Consider the following 17,707-nt stretch of genomic DNA (forward strand, 5'->3'; position numbering starts at 1 on the left):
CCACTGGGACAGCACTGTCTGGTCTTGGGACATGAGTGCTGGGGTCAGAGAAAGGAGCATTGCAGTGGTGGTAGGGGACAGCTGCCTGCCTGCATGAGCATCCCTGGGGAAGGGCTGCTGCAGGTGCTGAGCTCTCTTCCATCCCAGCTGGGTTGGATGAGGGGATGAGGGGCTCAGCACCCTGAGGACAAGGCAGGATGAAGGATGGTTTCTGCCTCCTGAAAGGTGCTGTAGAGGTGAGCAAATGGAGGCAGCTCTGCCTGCCTGGTGCTCAGATGGGGGCAGTGTGAAGCAGGCATGCTGCCCAAAGCAGGAGCAGGCATTGTCTATGCTTCACCCTCAGCTATACCACTGCTGTGCCTAAATTCCTTCCGCCGGTTACCATTGCCATTGCAATGTGTCCTTGGTGAAGAAAGACACCAGTTACTGGGAAGGCAGCATCTTCCCCGTCTGTCACTCCTACACAGAGCTAACTGGATTCCCCTTGGTGTTAACAGGCAGCTGCAGCAACCAACCTCCACTTCAAAACCCTCTCACCCCCAGTAAAAGCCCAGGCTGGGAGGGTGTTTCTGCTGCAGTGTAGAAGCAGGTCACGAGCCACCACCCCACACACACTGTGCTGCGGGGGGGGACCTGCAGGTGCTGCTCCCTGCCCTGCTGGGGGAACAGCCCCCCACTGCCTTCCGGGGAGCTGGTGCTGCCAGGTGGGTTGAAGGGGAGGACAGTTGTCCCAGAGCAGCACCACCAGAAAGTGTTGTTGGGGGCCTGAAAGCTGAAAAGCTTCTCACAGTGCCTGTGGGCTGGGGGGAGATGTAGTGAGCTTAAATAATGGCTCAGTAAAGATCTTGAAACAGCACTGAGGTGAAACCCCAGGCAAGTTCCCCTGCAGAGGGTCTCCAGTGGATAGGGCTCAGGGGGTGGGCTAGGCGATATGCATAGAGGAGGGATCAGTATAGCTGCCCCTCCCTGGGGCTGGGACAGCCCTTCCCCACCTTGTGTGTTACAGTCCCAAGGATCAGCCCAAAACACCGTGTTTCAGGCTCTTGGCATCCCTTTACAGAGGTCCTGCAAGCTCTGGCTGTCTCTGACAGTGGAGCTGAGCTTACCTGCCTGTACAGCTGCTGGGGTGTTTCCTTCCTATCTCCCTGTGGGTGGTCACGCACTGGAACAGACTGCCCAGGGAAGTGGTGGAATCACCATCCTTGGAAGTGTTTAAAAAACACGTAGATGAGGTGCTTAGGGGTCATGGTGGACTTGGCAGTCCTGGGTTAATGGTTGGACTTGATCTTAAAGGTCTTTTCCAACCTAAATGATTCTATGATTCTATATGATTCTATCTCCAAGACACTGACTCTGAAGGAGGTGCCTCATGCCCTATGTGAAGCCCCCCCCATCCCTCCTTTGTCTCCACAGCACTGGAGAACTGGTCAAGCTCATTCACCCCCTCCCTCCCTCCCTTCCTACCTTCACCCTGCTCCCTACCTCCTGTGAGTGCTGCTTGGAGGGAGAGGCAGCCACAGCCTGGCTATCAAGGGCTCCCCAGTTTGCTGGTGACCTTGCTGCAATTCTGCCAATGCTTGGTGGACACCTCCAGGACATGTAATTTCAGTTCTTCTCCCTCCAAGGGAAGTTCTGTGACAGTTTGAGATTCTGTCAGGCCAAAGGCATGCAGCTGGAAATGTGTTTTCTCCTCGAGAAACTTAATGGGCACAAGGAACAAACAACTGAAATACTGAAAACGACTGATATAAGAACTGCTTATACTGGGGGTGGACCTCCCCATGATGCTGCTGTCTGTTTGCTGGGGATAGAGCAAATATGTGCCATGTCTAGCCCTTGTGGAGATGCTTGTGCAGTAAAGGCTGTGCCTGGCCCCGGAGGGTCAGTCTGCACCCCAGTACGGACTGGCTGTGTGAGCTGTGGCTCAGGTCTCTAGCCAAGGCAACAGGGACAACAGCTTTTCCTTCATCTGTCTTATCTCCTGATATTACAAGCCCTAAGGGAAGAGATGCTCCTTCTGCACCACTTGTATCATGCTTAGCACAAGAAGTAGGGAGAGGAGAAGAAGACCTGAGTGTTAAAATAGTAGAGATAATAGTGCCCCTAGTTGCAGGCTGATCCTAGACGGCAGGGAGCGGTGCCCTTACTGGGTAATGAGCACATTTTCTGGGTTATTTCGAGGAAAACGTCAGCCAAGGGGCTGCCAGCTAGCAATGCTCATGCGTGGTTCCTGCAGAGGGAGTTGGCTCTGCCATTCTGTATTTTCCACCCCAAAAAAGCATATGAACAAATGGAGCCTTGCAGTAGCCTCAGGGCTCTGGGGCATGATTATGTCTCTGGTTTCATGGAGAAGGAGAACAAAGAGTTTGGCATCTGAAAGCAGGACACAGTTTTCCTCTGTCTTGGCTGTGCTGCAGCAGGAAAATGATATTGTGTTCTGTGTGGTGAGCCTCTGGTCTTTCTTGGAGCTGGATACGCATGCCAGAGTGGCACCAGGCAGTGTCACAGGTGCCACATTTTGATTGAGCTCTTGGTGACTTGATGTAGTGCTCGTTAGCTGCTGTGATCCTGCCCAGAAGAAGCAGAAGTCTGTGTTTTGTCTCCTCCTTCTCCCATCTATCTTCCCCTTTGTGCTTTCAGCTGAATGCAGTAGCAGAAATTTTTGAGGCAGTGCCAGGTTTTCACCCGCTCATCTTACTCCAAGAGCAGCAGGTGCTGTCCAGTGTGGCATGGGCTGGACTCACCTGTGCCCTGCAGGTGGGTCATGTCCCCAGCTGCGAGCTTCCGGGCCGCAGGGGACATGCAGTGCCCCGTCCTTTTTTCCTCTGCCATGCAAGGTGAGGAAAGATTGCTTCCCTGCCATGCTGGACACTTCAAGGCAGTCTCTGGATCATTCTCACACTTGTTTCTGCTCTTTCCATGTAATTTTTTTTCTTTATTCACTCTTTCATTATTAAATTGTGACAATAAAGTCCAAGATTACTTTCTCAGGTAAAGGTCATCCCTTTCCATTGCAAGACCAATTTCATCCAACTTGCTCTGTTCAATGACTTCATAAAAAAACCCCAACAAACTAAAAAAAAAAAAACCCAGAACATATCAAGGCCAATACAGCAAATAACCACTGACATTAGTTACAGTGTCTCTGGAGGTGCATCAAATCCTGCTCTGCAAGTATGAAGTACTTGTGACTCCTGGCGAGATGGGGAAATTCACCCCTGTGAAGGCCACAGTCTCACTGAGGATGTTGCTGCAGCTCAGGGTTTGAGCTAAAATCTTAGCTCAGAGGAACAGTTTTTGTAAGGTAGCGGCTGGTGGGAGCAGTAACTCACACTGCATTGGCTGGGCTGTGACACTGCAGCCTTCCTGGGGGAAAAAGCGAAGGGGCCAGCAGGGATGCCCACCCACACTGTGGTGGCAGTGCCTGTATGTCATGCTGGGCTGTAATGAAAAGGGAACAGGAGGTACAAGATAAGTGAGAAATTCCAGCTGAAATTGCTGTCTGATCATTTTTAGGCACTTCTGCCCCGGCGATGTTCTCGGTGAAGTCGCTGGAAGGTTTTTTCCATTAGGTTCCCTGGAGCGAGATCATCCCTTAGCAAGGAACAAGGCGGGCAGGGGAGGCCAATGAATGTTATTCCTGGGTTGTGTGTACACAAAAAGTGGAGAAATATGTGCAAAACATCAGCTTCTGTCCTAGAGGAGGAATAGTGAGTTGGGGTGTTTTTTTCTCAGCAGAACTAATGATACCTGCTTTTATCTTCATAAGGTCCCTTGTCCCTCCACCTGTCGTGACAGGTCCCTGACGGCAGTGTTTGCTGTCTCTCTAGTTCCCCCCCAGCCCATCCCCAGTGCTCCTGCCTGTCTCCCATGTCTCCAGGCTGCCCTCCTAGGAGCTGCCTCCCTCCTCCCTGCCCCGTGCAGGCTGGCTGGTGGTGATGTGCAGTGGGGCACTCGTGGGGTCACCCCACCGCCCTTCCCCGGGAGAAGCACTAACCTGAGTCTCTTCCCTCACTCCATTCCCTGCTTCTTGAGGAACTTGATGTCTTTGAGGGCTGTGCTCCTTTTTCAAGTATGGGTGAAAGTACCACTCGGGCCAGGTCTGGACAGTCTCTGGGAGCCAAGGAAGAGCCCTGCCAGCTCTCCCCTTCCCAGGGAAGCTTTTCAGGTGCCAGAATGAGCCTTAAATGACAGCACTACAGTGGCTCAGAGGGTGCATCATTTGCATTATTCAAAAAAAGACACAAAGCCCTGGCTTTCCTTTCAGACAATGTGAGGTGGCCCCAGCCACTGAGGTCAGAGCAGCGGTGGTAGGTGAAGCACAACCTGTGGCCTGGAGCAGGATCCAACCCTACTTCCCCTTGAGGGATGAGGAAACAGAGGAGATTCAAGTGGGCATCCGGAGCCAGAGAGGGCATTGCGATAGCTGACCCAATTCCACCTGTGTGCATAATGCAAACATCAAGGTGCAGCTTGGCAAAGCAACCACACAGTAGGCTGTGGCCAGCACCAGCAGCTCAGCGGTTCTTTACTTGTTTTTTTCAGGGCCATGAGGGACTGCCACAGCCCTCCTGGGATCACAGCCTGGGGCTGCGAGATGTATTCTGGCCCCATGTGGCTGTCTTGTTTGTTTAATATTTTATGAAACATGGTTCATGACCCTCTTCCCCTTCTGTGTATCTAGATAGGGTTGTGGTGTGGTGCCAGCCTCACCTCCCACAATTGTCTGGAGCGATGCTGGTCACTCAGGGCTGCTGGTGGAAGAGGGAGGTTGGGCAACAGCTGCAGGTCAGACTTGGACATCAACCCACATCTCATGCAGGAGCGTCAAAAAGGGGGGTGGAGGTGGAGGCCACCTCGCAGTTTCATCACAAAGGAGAGTTGATTTATTTTCTGCCCACGTCCTCTGTGAGCACTGATTTCTCCTGTAACCAAGCAATCACCTCTCTTCAGGGAAAGGGAGATGAAAAGTTGGGAGGCTGCACTGGCTGCCTCTTAGGCAGCATATAGACAGGGCTGTGAAACACAAGCCCTGGCCTCCTGACCCAGCTGGGCAGGACAGCAATGCTCCAGCCCTGAGTGGGCTCCAGGTGTGGCCTGTGACCCACCAGCGTCCTCAGGCTCCCACAGAGGGGGTCTTCTCCAGACCCTCCAGCTTCCATGGATGTGGGAAGCTCAAGCACATGTTGCTACTGCAGTGAGCAGAAAATCAGCCAAGAGTCTGCTGTGCCCTGATCACAGCTCTAAGCAAGACGCAAGAGCCTTGGGGTTACTTTGTTGTCATTAAAATGGTGTGGATGGAAGGAAAAGTCTAATTGACTGAACAGCAGCCTGCGCTGTGTAATTAAACTAATTCTGGCTCTACCTGCAAGGGTCAGAATTGATTTGTGTGGCTGTTAAAGCACTGACAAATGAGAGGTGGGAAGGTGTGAAAGTATTTCTTACGTGTGTTTCCACAGGTAATTTTGCTGTTTCGTTTCAGGCAATTTTATGGCCTTGAAATTTTTGGTTTCTGTCCAATTTGAGGAGTCTGTTAATATTTCACACGGAAGCAGGGGAAAGCAAAAAGGTCACCACTGTTAGCAGCTTCAGGAGGCAGTGTTTCAAGTGGATATAATACTTTTCCAGGTCTATTTTGTTATTTGCAGTGGAGTTCCTCAAAAAAAAAGGAGGGGAAGGGCTGTTTTCCAGGGTGCATTTCAGCCTGGCTCTGCACCTGCTGGGGACCACAGAATTGTTTATATTGACTTGAGCAGCAGCAGACCAGGCCTTCTGCACGACTCGGTGAAACTCGGGTCACTGCTTTACTGGCAGGGATTTATGAACCTAGCTTTTACTGATCGTTTTGAAAGTCCTGGCTTCAGAATATGATGTATTTGGAAGAAGCTGGATGAGGAACCTGCTACAGTGTCATGTTTTAACTCTTTGACCTTGTTTTCAAGTCCTTGCAAGGCAGAGCCCACCTCCAGCTTGTAGCTCTGCTCTTATTGATTATCATTTTGAGTCCTTCAGGCATTTTGCTGTGCTCAAAGTGCTGTGTGCTTTTCAGAACAAATAATGTGACATGACAGAGAGCTGCTGAACCAACTCTCCTCTCTCCAGGCTGTCAGTACAGGGCAGAGCCCTGTCCTCGTGCTGGAGGAGGCCCATGTGGATATGTAGAGGGGCTGGTGCATTTTGTCCCAGAAGGACCATTTGTCCAGCATGTGAACTAATGTCTAAACATAGGAGTCAAACACTAAGCCTGGAGCGACCGATGCCTGTACTTTTCCTGGTTAGAGCTGCGTGTCCAGGGAAGGACATGGTGTGGCTGGGCTGCAGGACATGTATGAGACCTTCTGCCCTAATCATCCATCACTGTAGCAGACAGGACAGTAGGTGGGATAAACCTTCAGCAGGTCCTTTTGACTGTTTTTCTATTTCTTGACTGTGGAGACACCTATAAATCTAGTTTATTCTTTCTGAGCTGGAGATGAAGGACCTCACTTCTCAGGTAAGAAGAAACTGCCAGTAGAGTTTGCTGCTCCTCTGCCATTCTGCCCCGAGTACATGAAATACGAGGTGTGACCATTTAGCTGCAGTATCGCTGCAGAACTGTGGCAGCAAGAACAAGGAAAAGAGCGCAGGGAGAGCAGGACATATACATACTTTTTAAGATAGCAGCTTACCTACCATTTTTTGTCTCAGAAAAAAAAAGTAAGTCAAAATGGCTTCTGCTGAGCTTAATTTGTTATGTCTCCAGGCATAGCTAATTATCCTGACTTAGCCCAGCTCTGAATTCTTCCCAGGGGTTTTGGTGCTATTTCTTCTGTTTTGATTTATAATTTTTCTTTATTTTACTTTCCTCCTACATTTCTGTATAATCTTTTTGCTCCCTGCCTTACTGAGGAGCAGGAGCTGGTGTGACAGTACTGTCACAAGGTGTAGGATAGAAAGGGGATCTTTTAAGCAAAGCCTTTGCTTCAAGTCTCCAGAAATGCATTCTTCTGGCATCTGCCTCCTGGGCAAGGTGAAACAACAGTCTTTTCTCCCCAGAAGGCTTCTCTGTGCTGCCACTTACTTCTGGGCTTACCTGCAACCATCTTCAGGCTACAGGCGTGAGGCTCAGGGCTGGCTATGTAGCTCAGAGGACTGGTTACAGCCTTCATCCCACAGCAAGGAGTTTTCTGGCTTCTCCACTGACGTACCAGAACGAATTAGTTATTTTCTAGTTCACCCATTCCCTTCACAGTTGACACAGTTTTTCTAACCTCAGCAACAAATTCTGTGGGGGAAGGAAATCCATCTGCTTTAATTGTGGGGTGTAAACTATAGTAAGCAGGAGCTGATACTGCTGTCGAGCCTGGGCTTGAAAGACCATCTCTGTTCAGGATGCTTTAGAAATACTAGTCAATGAGTGCCCCAAGCACCCCATGGGGCAAATGGGTACTGTTTGTTTAGGAGACAAGACTGCCAAGAGTAAGCAGCTGAAACAAGACCAGCTTTAACAGCTAAAGCATGCCTCCTCTTCATAGCATTGCTTTGTTTCCTGATATAGCCCTTCATTTTTTCTTTTTCTTCTTCTTTTTTTTTTTTTTTTTTTTTTTTTTAAACATACATCTAGGAATGTTTTTGTCAACAAACTTCTCTGGCAGACCGTAGCACTGGCCACCCTAATAGCCCCAGGTGGAGGTTTAAATTCAGCTCTATGTAAAATGGGCTGAGAACTGGGTGAGAGCCATTGCTGTGCCAGTCCCAGACGCTCCATGGCTGTACATTCCTGTGGAGTATCACCTTTTGCTCTTTTCGAACCTACCTCCTGTTGTCTTAATTTAATTGCCCATAGTTCTCGTGGCAGAAATGGTGAATACTCATATTCTATGATACTGATAAATTTATCCTTTTCCTCACATTTGAGCATCCTTTTAGCTCTTCTCCATGCTGCCTTCTGACTTTGCAATATCTTCATTAAAGGGGAAGGGAGAACTGCACTTAGTTTTTAAGATGAGAGCTATATTGGTTTTGACACTGGTGTCACAACGTAGCCTGTTCTCACTTTCTTTCTAAATTGTTTTGGTGTTTTGGTTATACACTTCTTAGGGCCTAAAATCAATGGAAATGTTCATTAAATTTTTAGTCAGACTCATCCAAATAGCCTTCAGGACTTTGGAGTCCTGATGTCATGGGATTTCAGTGGTTCACAGGCTGGCTACGGTCACTAGTGAGCGTCACCTGAATACACATGGTGATTACAATATCACATGCGACATGGTGTACAAGGGGGTGCTGAGCTGATCAGCGATTTCCTCGCCAGCCATTGCAGGTGCACAGCTGTGATCACAGCTGTGTTGCTGCGTGACAAGGGATTAGAGCACAAGATTGCAATGTGGGGCATGTCCATACCAGAGGTGCCATTGCAAAGCTATGCTGTCACAGCCATGCATGGCTGGCCGGGCCACATGACCTCTCAGATGGCTCTATAGCTGGTGTACTCAGTTTTTTGGCCCCAGACCTGGGGGATGTGGCACCTCCATCATGCCCTTCTGCACTGTTGCTGATACATGCTAGATGTATTTCTGTGCCTGGACTGCTCTGTGGTGGGTCACCCACAGGCTGTGACTTCCCTGCATGCATACTGGTCTTGGAGCCTTTCTTGCAGAACAGGTGTTGGGGTGAAAAGGAGAAAAGATGAGAGCTGAGGCGTTTGCTTTGTGCTGGTAACAACCAGGTCTGAGCCTGTTGTTAGCAGCCTATGTGACCATGGCTCCTCAGAATGGTAGCTGTGGAGCAAGGCAAAATTACCCTCCTTTTTCTCTCTGGGAAAGCAGGGAGGCATGGATAGGCTGCCCTGATGTGCACCAGTCTATCCAGTGAGTCCAGCTAAAACCCAGCAAAGCTCCTAAACCTGCTACACTAACACAGGATACCTTCTTTCTTTACTTTCTCATCAGGAGCTTTGCCCAGCACTTACTTCATCCGTGGTCAGCCAGGGTGGAAACTGCCCTTCCTGCTCCTCCTGCCCCTGAGCAAGAGTGGCCATACATCTAAGTCACCATGGGCAAGATGGACAACACCTCCGTGGAGCTGAGCTCCCCCTCCGAGGTGAAGGAAGCAGCTCTGGAGGAGTCAGAGCCCATCGCCCCCGAGGCTGTGAGCACTAAGAAGAAGAAGAAGGAGATCCCAGACAGGGGCTCCTGGAAGGGGAGATTTGACTTCTTGCTGTCCTGCGTGGGCTATGCTATCGGTCTGGGCAATGTTTGGCGCTTTCCGTATCTCTGTGGCAAGAACGGAGGAGGTGAGAAACGCATAGCACCTGTGCTCATCCCTGAGCAGCCTTTTCCCATGAACGGGCTTCAGTTCGGTGTAGGTCTGGACAAGTGGCTGGTCCCCTGGCTGAGACTCTCCCTCATGATGTGAGTTATTAAGTTGCCAGGAGACTAGTTCCCGTGGTCTGTGGGCTTTACTAGCAAGTGCAGAACGGGAAGAAGGAGCCCAAAGAAATATAACACAGAGTTTGAGTTTTGTCAAGCTTCTCCAGTACTAATTTTCAAGGCTACAGCAAAGAGTGTCTGGGACCTCGTTTATTTACAAGGAGGGCTATGCACATAGGCACCCAGCTGGATGCCGGGGCATTCCCAGGGAAATCAGGTTCTATCTGCTAATGGTGGGGTTCTCCTCAGTCTAGCGTATTCTCAAGGGGTAACAGCTTTGCATCTGAATTTGGATCATGTGTCTGAGGAGTTTTGATTAGAAGCTTTGCATGGACCATAGCAGGGCCAAGCAGACACATATACAAGCATGCATATGTATGTACATGTATACATGCACCCCTCTAAAATGGTGTTTTTTCTTCAGCCTTGCAGGGAGATGATTTAGTGAGGGGGCTGTGGGCTGCTTTGGTGTCTGTAGAACAGAGGTTCTTTACTCACTGATGCCATGCCCAGCTCTCCCATTGTTTTTGCCTGTTACTAAAATAATGTTCTTTCCCTGCCTGAAAAGATCCTCCTTGAATCATTTCTCAGGCTTCCCATACAAGTCCAAACCCCTTTGCCTCACCTTTAAGGCTGTATATATAATTTTAGTTTTGCCCATGTTTTAGTCATCCCATGTTGCCCTTTGCTTCCCTCTTAGCTCTTCAATCCCTGTCCCCAGTGCCTTGTTCATTCACACTGCTCTGAGGGGCTCTTCTCATGCTTCTTCTCCACATCATTTTTCCTTTCCTTTTGCCTTGGATTCCTTTTTCAAAACCACTTTGGTTTTGCTCTCATGACTTCTCCTTATGTTGCCAGCCCACTTCTGCTGTCCATGATGTAGCTGGTGTAGGGTGCTCTTCTCCTTTCACCCTAGGAAAAAAGAGAGGGGTCCAGCTCCCTGCAGCAGCCTATCCGTGTAGGTCCGCAGCATTTAGGGGGATCTTGGCCCTTTCTCTGAAGCATGTGGAGTGAGTCCCAGCGGGAGACCAGACAGTCATCCGTTTTGACAAGAAGATTTATAATTCGGTCTGTCATTTTGTGCAGAGGCGCAAGTATGTGGCTGAGCCAGGTGAGGTTTATGGGAATCAATCAGATCTACCTAGGGAAGCCTGTGCCACCATAGCTAGAACCACAGTGAGGGTCTGCTGGTGTTTTTAGCCACAGTCTGGCACCTGACTGTGCTAGCCCTCCTCAAACAACATTAGCCCCATGGCTAAGCCACAGAGCTGGTTTTGAGCCCAGTCTCTGCCCTGTGATCGCTGCGCCTTCTGAAATATTCCGAATCTGCACTGCCCGTGGCTCTGTCTCCTCACACATAAAGGTGGGGACGACAATATAATGAGATGAGGGGTGTTTGGAAACTAAAATAAATTCTATTTATAAATTCAGCTGAGATCCTAGGACAGAGGCTGCTGCAGAGGTGTGGAGCACTACTGTTAACATTAGCAATGGCACAGGTTGATCTCTGCCCCGGCAGCTGCAGGCACACAGAGGGATCAGCCAGCTGCGAGCAAAAGCACCAGGCAGACAAAACGCAGGAATTAGCAGCGCCTGCCTCCTCTCAAACACCCTGCCTCGCCGGCTGGTTCGTGCCATTCGTGGCAGACTGTATCTTGCTTGTTCCTCTCACCCCTACCCAGTCTGGCTGTTTGCAGGCACGACTGTTTCCGCAGCCGGCAATAATGAGCAGCGAGTGGAGGCTGCTGATGCCGGAGACAGGCAGGAGAGCTGACGCATGAGCGCGTCACCGGGAGCTGATGGGGAGCAGCGAGGAAGGGTCGCACCGCACGGCGTCTCATGCGCGGCCGGGTGGGCACCATCTTGGCTGTGCCCCGATGGAGGTGCCTCCGGAGGAGCAGGCTGTGGGTGGGACTCTAATTTTAGCGTCCTGCATGTGCGCTGCTCAGAGCACGGTCGTGTGGGCTGCTTCCATTACGCACTGGCAAATTGAACTGAATGGAAATATTGTCGTCTCACTTACTGCTGTCACATTGTATCGGCACATGGCTGATTTGCTCGGCATTGTAATCAGGCGCGTAATTAGGGGATATTCGGTCAGGGTACAGCAGCCTAGCGCAAGGCCCATCAGCTGCAGGGAGCAGGCTTTACCGTTCCTGGGCTCCCTGCTGGCTCTGCACACAGCTGAATGTGCCCAGTTATGACTAACACGTCAGCCTCTACACCGGTTTCTAACCTCATGCAGTCCTGATGTCAACAGAATTTTACCGGACTCTAAACAGACTCTAAATGCAGCTCAGTAGGTGCTAAAAATTGTCTGTGAGATCCTGAGCTTGAATAACTTGAGAGAATAACATTTCTTTAAATAAGCATCATGCTTTTCTCATTTACACATCGAGACTCCAAGCAACAGCATGTAACAGCTTGCAATGCTCAACTTCTGAATCGTGGGCAGTGTTCAGCATTTTAGGGATTAATTATTATTGCTTGCTGTACAGCATTAGGAGCTGGAGACTAAAGGCAGACGGGGGGCTGCACAGTGAGTGTCAGGCACTACGTGATTCTTCCCTGCCTCCAGGGGCTGGTGCCATTACCCGTTTGACCCACGGACTTTGGAGACAAGTTTGGGCTCTCCCAAGGTCACACGCAATCATTTGTAGCAGGCCCAGGAATTGAAGCAGACCTTTCAGCAGCCTGTCCAGGGCCAGAGATTAAAGACCATCCCTTTCTGTGCCAAGGATTAGACACAGGCATGAAAACTTAAGGTACAAATTTCAGAACTGATTTCCCCTCTGGCTGTACAGCACCCGGGGATATTATCCCTGCCTGCTCAGGGAGCTGACTCTCCAGAGTGGCAGTGTCATTGCCAACTGCCCTCAGTTCAAGGCTTTTGTCTGGTTTGTAGATTTTTTTCTATTATAGAGGATTTTTGTCAAGCCAGGATAAATGACCTGGGTCTGAAAGTTTGTTTTTTTCTCAATAGTCTAATAAAATCTTTCACCTACAAACCTTCCTGGCCTGCTATAGATAAAAAACGCAGGATCATCAGGGCTGTGGCCAAATTTAATTAGCTGCTTGCACAGAAACAAGCAAGGCACTATGATGGCTGATAAGCTCTGTGTCCAAACTCTACGGTAAGGCACAACAGCAGCGAGGCAGCATCTGTGTCCTCAGAGCAGACCCTGGCTTCCCGCAGGGCTCCCAGGATGCTGGACCTTGTATGCTGCGGCAGCGAGCGCGAGTGCAGGGGAGGATGCTGAGCAGGCAGCACTCCTCCTGCAGCAATGCTCAAAGCTGTTCGCTCCGCCACAGGCTGCTGATGAAGCCGAGAGCCTGTGCTTCCACGCCAGCTTGTGATTCAGGCTCATGGTCATCAAGCTGCTGGCCTGGAGCGTGTTTTCTTCCCACCAGCGGCTGCCAGTTCCTCTTGCATGTTGCCTCCCATGCATTTCCATGCCGGGTGCTGGCACCTGCCTCTCCCAGCTGGGCTCAGCTCCCCGCTTGGCAGGCAGGCATCCCCAGCTGGGTGTCCCCTGAGCCAGCATCCCTGGCTGTGCCTTGCTGCTTCTCTGTCCTTGGAGAGCAGCTGCTGGAGCCTGGCTTTGCCAGGTGCAAGCTGAGCTGCAGCTCTCCAGAGTGGCTTTGCTTGCTGAATCTGTGTTTGCTTTCCCACTGATGTCTGGAGAAGAAGACTCAGACTGACAGCTCAGCCCTCCAGCTAGTGCAGAAACCAGTGCCGTCCCAAACACTGCCAGCTGCTTCTGAGCAAACTGAGTGTCCCCTCTCTCTCCCCAGCCAGCATCTTCTGCAGGAGTTTGTTCTCCTCGGGAATGATGGCATGCTCCAGCACATGCATGAGGAAGCTGGAAAAGGAGTTTTGTCCCAAGTCCCAGAAGTCAGGATGACCTGAACATGTACAGACTTTAAATGACACAATGAGGCTCTCCTATTCTATTTGCTCTTCTAATTACGAGGTGCAAGTAATAACTCTAATGAATGGCTGCACCACCTCATTTCTAGTGCTGAGATGATTTCCACAGGGTCCATAAAGAGGAATGCTTTCACCAGGAATTTTAAGGGTAAAGCCTAGAACAAGGGTGGGGAGGTATATAGGGCTGTTACAAGAGCAAATACAGTCTTAACCACACTTTCCTTAGAATACTGAAATAGCTATAAAAAAAGAAAGTAGTGCCCATTGCCAGATATTCCTGTGCTTTTTCCTTCAAGGTGAAGAACTGGGAGCTGCTGCAAGCAGTATAGGAAACATCAACACGAACAAGTTACCAATGTCGGTGTCCAAGCTTTTGGGTTTGTTGTCAGATTTGGCTTAGCATTTCCTAAATACCTAACGAAGTGAGACTGGCGTCACATAGCTAGTGATGCCAGTATGTATGTATATATGATACATATATATCCATAGTGATAGGAACAGATAAGGGAAAGGCAGTGGCGATCTCAGTGGGCGACTCACTGAACATACCAACTCCAGTCGCAAACTGTCGCCTCTGAACAAGTCTGCTCCTCATCACGTGGGTGCTGCAGAGCAAGAAACAGCAGCTGGAAGCATTTATTTCTTGGTAAAAGGGGAAGCCATCTGATAACATTGCTCCTTCTTTCAGGGGCCTTCCTCATTCCCTATTTCCTGACGCTGGTGTTTGCTGGGATTCCTCTATTCCTGCTGGAAACTGCTCTGGGCCAGTATACCTCTGTCGGCGGACTGGGAGTCTGGAAATTAGCACCCATGTTTAAAGGTACTGTACTGTAAGTTTGTGAAGGTGAAGATAATGGCACATAACTACAGAGAAAAACCCTTTAATGGTTTGGGAAGCAAATCAGCAAATCCATGGGGACTGGGATGGGGTGGTAGGTAAGGGGAGTTTTAGCCTTCTGTCTTTATCAAGCTGTCCTTGACCCTGGTGTCTGCAGTCACTAACATCACTGTGCTCTGTTCAAGCAGTCTTGTGCGGTGACAAGTTGCTTCATGAGCAGCAGGGACTGTGACAGAGGGGCACTGGTTGCAGAAGACCTGCCATAAGTGTCCCTGTATAGGTTTACTTTAATAATTATACATGGGAAAGCCGTAGACAGGAGATGTGAACCTGTTGCCATGTCTGGAGTGACTGTGTTCTGAAAACCAGTGGTGATTTAGAAATGTCTTGGATGTGGGAAAAGAGATTCTGCCAGGGAAGTGACTGGATCTTGGATTTCTTGGAGCTCTGTAGCACACTGAAGTGTAGCACTATTCACCCAGTGGAAACAGGTGGGTGAGAGATGTGAGGGAATGAGCCTCCCTTGCTGACCAGCTCACGGTGTAGGTGTAACACATGCTGTGTTGATGAGCTGATTCACTTTTTCCGGCTCTGCCACAAAGCTCACTGTGGTGCCTGTGAGCTCAGTTGGGTACCAGAGACCTGGATTGATGCTGCTCTCTGCCTTCATTTGCAGGAGTGGGACTGGCAGCTGTGGTTCTCTCCTTCTGGCTGAACATCTACTACATCGTCATCATTGCCTGGGCTCTCTACTATCTTTTCAACTCTTTCACTGCGGTGAGTCACAGGCATGTCTACAGCATGGCATTGGCTGTGTTCTGGGTCCCTACTCCCTGCTTTATGGGGAGTGAGTTGTTCATGTTGCAAAACATGCACTAGCTGCTGGTAGTTTGTGCAAAGAGCCTTTGTCGGCACCTTGCTGGACCCTTCCTGAGGAGTTTATCGACCCTGTAGGCAAGCTGTGTAGTGCTGGTGGGCACTGATGTTTTTCCTCTGGAGAGGATGATCCCCTGAAGGGGATGGTCCCAGCCCCTTTCTGGGAACTGCTCCCCACTCGCATCAGTCTTTAAAGCTCAGCCTGTGTCTCTGCTCTATTTCTAGAGCTGTGCAAATCTATGAGCTGCACATTTCCACAACTGGTTTTGTCACATGTTCTTATTACCCAGGATTTGGTATTGACCTTAATTAGTCCTCCTTTACGCTTCTCTTGATAAATGAAATCCCGGGGATTTTTTTCTGCTGGGAAAATTATTCAGAAAGCATTTAGACATCTGCTTGTGACTGTCCCTTAACACATGCTTTGGCGTTGTGGTTTATAGTGGGTTCCTCTCCCATAGGAGGGTCTAGAAGGCTAGAATCACACCCTGCATTAATTTCTTGATAGCTGAATGATTTATTTCAGCCCAGAAGCTGGGAAGAGCTCCCTTAAGTAAATCTCTGAGCAACCAGCAGCCTTAAAGACATAAACCTGTTGGTACATTCAGGTGTCACAGACCCAGCTGGTGACAGTGCTCATATCTACACAAGCAGCTCCAGGTGTTCAGCTCAAGACCTTTTACCAGAGATAATTCCAGATTCCCAAAAGGAGCCAAGATGCGAATAAAAAACCTAGGCCAATGCCTGTCCCCTGTCTCTCCTAAATTTGACTAGGAGTATTCTGAATATGAATAGGAGCCCAGCTGCCTTCTGCAGTTTCTGTCCTCTGAAATTCAAAGGAAATAGAGCAGCAACAAACCATCCCCCTGCCTGCCCCTCCTTATAAGAGCTGTGCAGCATCTCTGATGTGCAAACTGCTCGGTTGAAGGGCTGCTGTGCAATGCTTGAGCCGTTGCATTTGTTTCAGTGCAATTAGCAAGTCCACAATGAAATCACTGAGTGGTGCAAACAGCCTGGGTGGCCACCGGGGTGTCCCCACCTGCCCTTCCCATAGCCCTTCTTCTGCCAAGCCACTGTGCACCTTAGGAGGTATCATTTGCTGGAGTGAACTGATTTAGAGTGGGGGGTGAAGGCAGCACTTAGAGGCACTGATGCCACAAAGCACTTAAAACACAGATAACATTTCTAAAGGGGGTCTGTGTTTGTGGATGAATAGGAATGGATACAAACATCTTCTTAAAGCTTTGTTGAGCTGGAGCCTGAGGTCTTATCTGCAGAGGGAAATCATCCAGAATAGCCGTTCTGCATTTATCTACATGCACTGCACTTGGGAAATGAGATTGCTGCACATGGAGACGTATCTGAGCTGCTCTTGTTGGGCTGCCTTGGCCGTGGTACTACACGGCATGGGTGAGTTGCCCTGCGTGCTCGCACAGCCCCTGACAGTGCAGTTTCATTGCTTGCAGCGCCAGAGCCAATTGTAATAAATTTGTAGCGGTGTGCTGCTGTCACACTGTTACTTACAGTGTCAACATCTCCCAGGAATCACTTTGTGCTGCTTATAATCAGGGCAGAGGACAGCATGAAATAGCTACTACCCTTTAAATTTACTCCTGGGCTTATGTTACAGTAGTTTATTTGTGTAGCAAACTGTTAGCCCCCATTCTCAATGCCACATTGCTTTTTAAGCATTTGAAGCTTAGTATAAACGAGAAATAAGAAGCAAATCATTGTTTATTCTTTGTGCACTGAATTCCAACCACTTGTTGAATAAAGCTAGCCAAAAGCTATAATGATTATAAGCACAATATCCCTTGGTAGCTATTTTAATTAGTAGCTATTAATTACCAGCCGTTAATTGGAAATGGCTTTCTGTCTGGGGAATTGCTAACATTTTATTAGAGCTACAGTATTGCCCTAATCACGTCATGATATTGTTTCCTGGAAAATCCATGTCACTATTTATCATTATTTTGGGAAATCATTTCATGCTTTTGGCTGCAAGGTTTCTGCCCATTCGGAGAAGCCTCCCATCCTCTTTGCAAAAACAATGGAGTTTCAGTTTTAAAGAAGCAAAATTTCACTTCTTACCGCTGCCCTGTGGAGATGTCACATTAATTCTAACCTTGCTGTCCTTGTGCTGGCACAGAACCTGCCATGGCAGAGCTGCGGGAATGCCTGGAACACCAACCGTTGCTTCTCCAACTACTCCCTGGATGACACCACCAATCTCACCAGCGCCGTCACCGAGTTCTGGGAGTATGTCCACAGCCTCCCTACACCATGTTTCTCCCCCTTGCTGCGGCCAGGCCATCGTGCCTGCTTGCCGGGGCTGCAGCCATGCCTGCTAGCACCTTTCCTTGGACAGCCTTGGCAGGAGGGCATCAGAGCCGGCCATTGGCTGAGGTGGACATGCGCACAGGGTGCTCTGTACAGCCGCGGGTCAGATGGATAGAGAGGATAACAGCCTCTCTGCCTCTCTTCTCCTTCCTTTACCCCATCACGATGAGCCTCAGGTCCCTTTAGGGTTTTGCAGGCTCTCGTGCTTGTCTGCACCTGGCCCTTTGCCCTTCAGCCACCTCTGGGTTCTCCAGTCCCTCTGACCTCAAGGGTTGGACTTCCCCCTAACATATTCTTTCCTTAACGCCACCT

At 49.6% G+C, this 17,707-nt stretch overlaps 1 protein-coding gene across 3 annotated transcripts in view; it reads left to right on the forward strand.

Moving 5' to 3' along the window:
- The window catches only part of LOC308066354 (sodium- and chloride-dependent GABA transporter 1-like), a 50,872-nt gene that overhangs the window by 639 nt on the left and 32,526 nt on the right, over positions 1-17,707 (forward strand). For 2 of the 3 annotated variants that reach the window (XM_080393522.1, XM_080393524.1), the window contains exons 2-5: positions 8,931-9,274; positions 14,030-14,161; positions 14,856-14,956; positions 17,205-17,314. In XM_080393522.1, the coding sequence (XP_080249648.1) occupies positions 9,034-9,274; positions 14,030-14,161; positions 14,856-14,956; positions 17,205-17,314 (584 nt within the window). In that variant the 5' untranslated portion in view covers positions 8,931-9,033. Of the gene's footprint in view, positions 1-3; positions 9,275-14,029; positions 14,162-14,855; positions 14,957-17,204; positions 17,315-17,707 lie in introns of those variants that run through there. The other variant, XM_080393523.1, reaches the window with a different exon arrangement.

Source organism: Falco punctatus, assembly GCF_963210335.1.
Source record: "Falco punctatus genome assembly, chromosome: 6".
Taxonomy (NCBI): Eukaryota; Metazoa; Chordata; class Aves; order Falconiformes; family Falconidae; genus Falco; species Falco punctatus.